General features: G+C 63.4%; 1 protein-coding gene across 1 annotated transcript in view; it reads left to right on the top strand.

Annotated features, from left to right (window-relative positions):
- The window catches only part of DAPK3 (death associated protein kinase 3), a 4,350-nt gene extending 1,079 nt beyond the window's left edge, over positions 1 to 3,271 (top strand). The window contains exons 3-9 of the mRNA XM_009281170.1: positions 34 to 300; positions 509 to 638; positions 820 to 868; positions 1,026 to 1,052; positions 1,153 to 1,305; positions 1,939 to 1,984; positions 2,208 to 3,271. Of these exons, the coding sequence (XP_009279445.1) occupies positions 34 to 300; positions 509 to 638; positions 820 to 868; positions 1,026 to 1,052; positions 1,153 to 1,305; positions 1,939 to 1,984; positions 2,208 to 2,750 (1,215 nt within the window). The 3' untranslated portion in view covers positions 2,751 to 3,271. The remainder of the gene's footprint in view (positions 1 to 33; positions 301 to 508; positions 639 to 819; positions 869 to 1,025; positions 1,053 to 1,152; positions 1,306 to 1,938; positions 1,985 to 2,207) is intronic.
- Positions 3,272 to 3,277: the final 6 nt, after the last annotated feature.

Raw genomic sequence — 3,277 nt, 5'->3', positions numbered from 1 at the left:
AAATCCATCAAGAAGCGGCGGCTGTCGTCCAGCCGTCGGGGCGTGAGCCGGGAGGAGATCGAGAGGGAGGTGGACATCCTGCGGGAGATCCAGCACCCCAACATCATCACGCTGCACGACATCTTCGAGAACAAGACAGACGTGGTGCTGATCCTGGAGCTGGTCTCGGGCGGCGAGCTCTTTGATTTCCTGGCTGAGAAGGAGTCCCTGACGGAGGAGGAGGCCACCCAGTTCCTCAAGCAGATCCTGGACGGGGTGCACTACCTGCACTCCAAGCGCATCGCCCACTTCGACTTGAAGGTGAGGTCTGGGAGGTGCACACGCCCCGTGCTCGGCGGCTGGGGAGCAGGGACGAGCATCCAGGCTCCTGCGGAGCAGTGGGGCTGGCTCTGGGATCTCGCCCTGCTTGAGGCGTGTGTCCTCTCCTCCGGGGAGAGGAGCCCAGGGCAGCACAAGGCTCCCACGGGCGAGCGTGTGGGGGTAAACACCGGCTCCTCTCCCCCCGCAGCCGGAGAACATCATGCTGCTGGACAAGAACGTGCCAAACCCTCGCATCAAACTCATCGACTTCGGGATCGCCCACAAGATTGAAGCTGGGAATGAATTCAAGAACATATTTGGGACCCCGGAGTTTGTAGGTGAGACCCCGGCTGGCCGTGTTCCTGTGGGGCTCCTCTGGGCTCTGACAGCTTTGGCTTAATCCCGGAGAGATGCCCAAAGCCCCGGTGCGGCAGGCTGGGCAGCTGCCGGGATGCGTCCGTGGGGACGGGCTTCTTTCTCCCAGAATAAACCTGTTTTCTCTCCTCTTTCCTTCTAAAGCCCCAGAAATCGTGAACTACGAACCCCTGGGGCTGGAGGCCGACATGTGGTGAGTGAGTCCCCTCCCAAGCGCCTTCCAGTGGCACCAGCGGCCGGTCCCCGGGACCGGGCTCGTGCCGGCCTATCTCCCCTCTTGCTGAAAGCGCAGGGAGAGGGGACCCGCGGCGCTCTGTGGGGCTTCAGCCTCGTCTTCCTCTCTTTTCCAGGAGCATCGGGGTCATCACTTACATCCTGTGAGTATAAGGGGAGTCTGGGGGAGACGGGTGCCGCAGGGCGAGTCCCCCGCCTCAGGCCGTCGCCTTTTTGGGGTGTCACAACCCGCTCTCGCCGCAGGCTGAGCGGAGCCTCCCCCTTCCTGGGGGAAACGAAGCAAGAGACCCTGACCAACATATCCGCCGTCAACTACGACTTCGACGAGGAGTATTTCAGCAACACCAGCGAGCTGGCCAAGGACTTCATCCGCCGCCTGCTCGTCAAGGACCCCAAGTGAGAGACAGGGAGCAGAGCTGGGGATTACCCTGGGAGAGGGGACGGCCCCTCCTGCCCGAACCCCCGCCTGCAGGCAGCTCCCACGTCTCCGGCCGGCGCTAGGGTTTAGCTCGGAGCCTGCCTGCTGCCAGCCCAGAGGCCTTTGCCCGTCCCTTTTGTGCTGGTTGTTTATAAATCCCATTTATCCCCGTTTCCCTCCCGCTGCTTGTAGGATTCGCCGTTGCAAAACGTCTTGAAACCAAAGTCCCTCCCCGCTGTCAGGCATGGGGTGAATTCTGGGATGGCCCTGAGGGTTCAGCAGCTCAGCTGAAAAGGAGGGAACGGGGTTTAGAAGGGATCAAGGGCTGACCGGAGCAGCCAGGACCCTGGGCTGGGGCGGGAGCAGTGGTGCTGCGCCTCGGTCGGGAGGTTCGTGTGGGCTCTTCTGCGTGTGTTTGCTCTTGGGAGGCTGGCTGAGGGCGTGGGAGCTGGACGCGGCCCCTGTCTGGGGTGGCCCCTGAGTACAGCGAGTTTGTCTGGGCTCATCCGTGCCCCAAAGGCGGCAGGATCCGAGCTGCCCTTCCCGGAGAATAACTGGGACAGAGGCAGCAAAGCCTCTGCCCCTCGGTCGCAGCCTTGCTGTCGTTGCAGGAAGCGGATGACCATCGCTCAAAGCCTGGAACATCCTTGGATTAAGGTGAGAAGTTAAAGAATCGGCACCTTTTGGGTGTCAAACATCCAAGAGGTCGAGGGTGGGCGTTGATGCCCCGGCAGCTCTCCACTGCTCTTCCAGCCCCGAGTTGGGGCTGGTTTTGTGCCGCTGGTGGCCACGCTGCCGGGGGACCATGGGTGGGTGCCGAAGCCATTCGGCTCCCGCTGTCCCGGCTGCGCCCCACGCCGGCGGCTGTCCCTCTCCGCAGGTGATCAAGAGGAGGAATGTCCGCAATGAAGACAACTGCAAGAAGCCCGAGCGCCGCCGGCTGAAGACCACACGCCTGAAGGAGTACACCATCAAGTCCCATTCCAGCATGCCGCCAAACAACACGTACATCAACTTCGAGCGCTTCTCCAAGGTCATGGAGGAGGTGGCTGCAGCCGAGGAGAGCCTCCGAGAGCTGGAGAGGAACAAGAAGTCCTTCCAGGAGGACATCGAGGCCCTGCTGTCCATCTATGAGGAGAAGGAGTCGTGGTACAAGGAGGAGAATGAGAGTATCAGCCAGGACCTCCGCCAGATCCAGCAGGAGCTGCAGAAGACGGAGGCCCTGAAGAAGCAGGCGCAGGAGGAGACCAAGAGCGTGGTGCAGGTGGCCAACGGCCTCAAGAGGCGTTACCGAAAGCTGGAGAACCACTACGAGGCGCTGGCCAAGCAGGTGGCCTCGGAGATGAAGTTTGTCCAGGAGCTGGTGTGGTCCATTGAGCGGGAGAAGCTGCAGAGCGGCGAGGGAGATGGCAGCATCCGCTAGCTCGGCCGGTGCCGGGGTCGGTTGCCCTCGGGCTGAGGTTGGGTCGTCCTTCCCGAATCCACCCCCCCCGCCCCGACCCGCAGCGGCAGGCAGCGCCGAAGGGACCGCGGTGGCTCTGCCCCTTGCTCGCCCAAGGAGCTGGTCCGCTGACAGCCTTCGGTAAATGTCCCCAGGCTCTGCTGGGCTCGCGGTGGCGTGCCGGGGGCTTGCGCCCGCCTCAGGGGGCTTGAGTTGTGCTCACCTGGGTTTTGGTTTCCTGCGTGCGGCTCTTGCTTGGCTTGCCGTCCGCGTGCTTGCCGTGCTCCCGGCTGCTGCTCCCCTCGCTGCCGCAGGGCTCCGTTTTTCCTCCCCTCCCCGCCCCACCCGGGGCCTGGCTGGCAGAGCTGCCGCAGCGCCCTGCCTGGGGGGATCTTGGTGGGGAGACCCCTCCTCTAAACCCTGGCAGCAGCTCAGCGTCTGCCACGCGTGAGCCATGACTGAGGACCGATTCCTGCGTGGCCCAAGGCGCCGCAGCCCCATGGGTGACC

The sequence above is a fragment of the Aptenodytes forsteri genome, unplaced genomic scaffold (genome assembly GCF_000699145.1).
Source record: "Aptenodytes forsteri isolate BGI_AS27 unplaced genomic scaffold, ASM69914v1 Scaffold308, whole genome shotgun sequence".
In the NCBI taxonomy this organism is placed as follows: Eukaryota; Metazoa; Chordata; class Aves; order Sphenisciformes; family Spheniscidae; genus Aptenodytes; species Aptenodytes forsteri.
The sequence above is the reverse complement of the archived record's forward strand: the minus strand, read 5'-3'. Positions and strand labels throughout refer to the sequence as shown.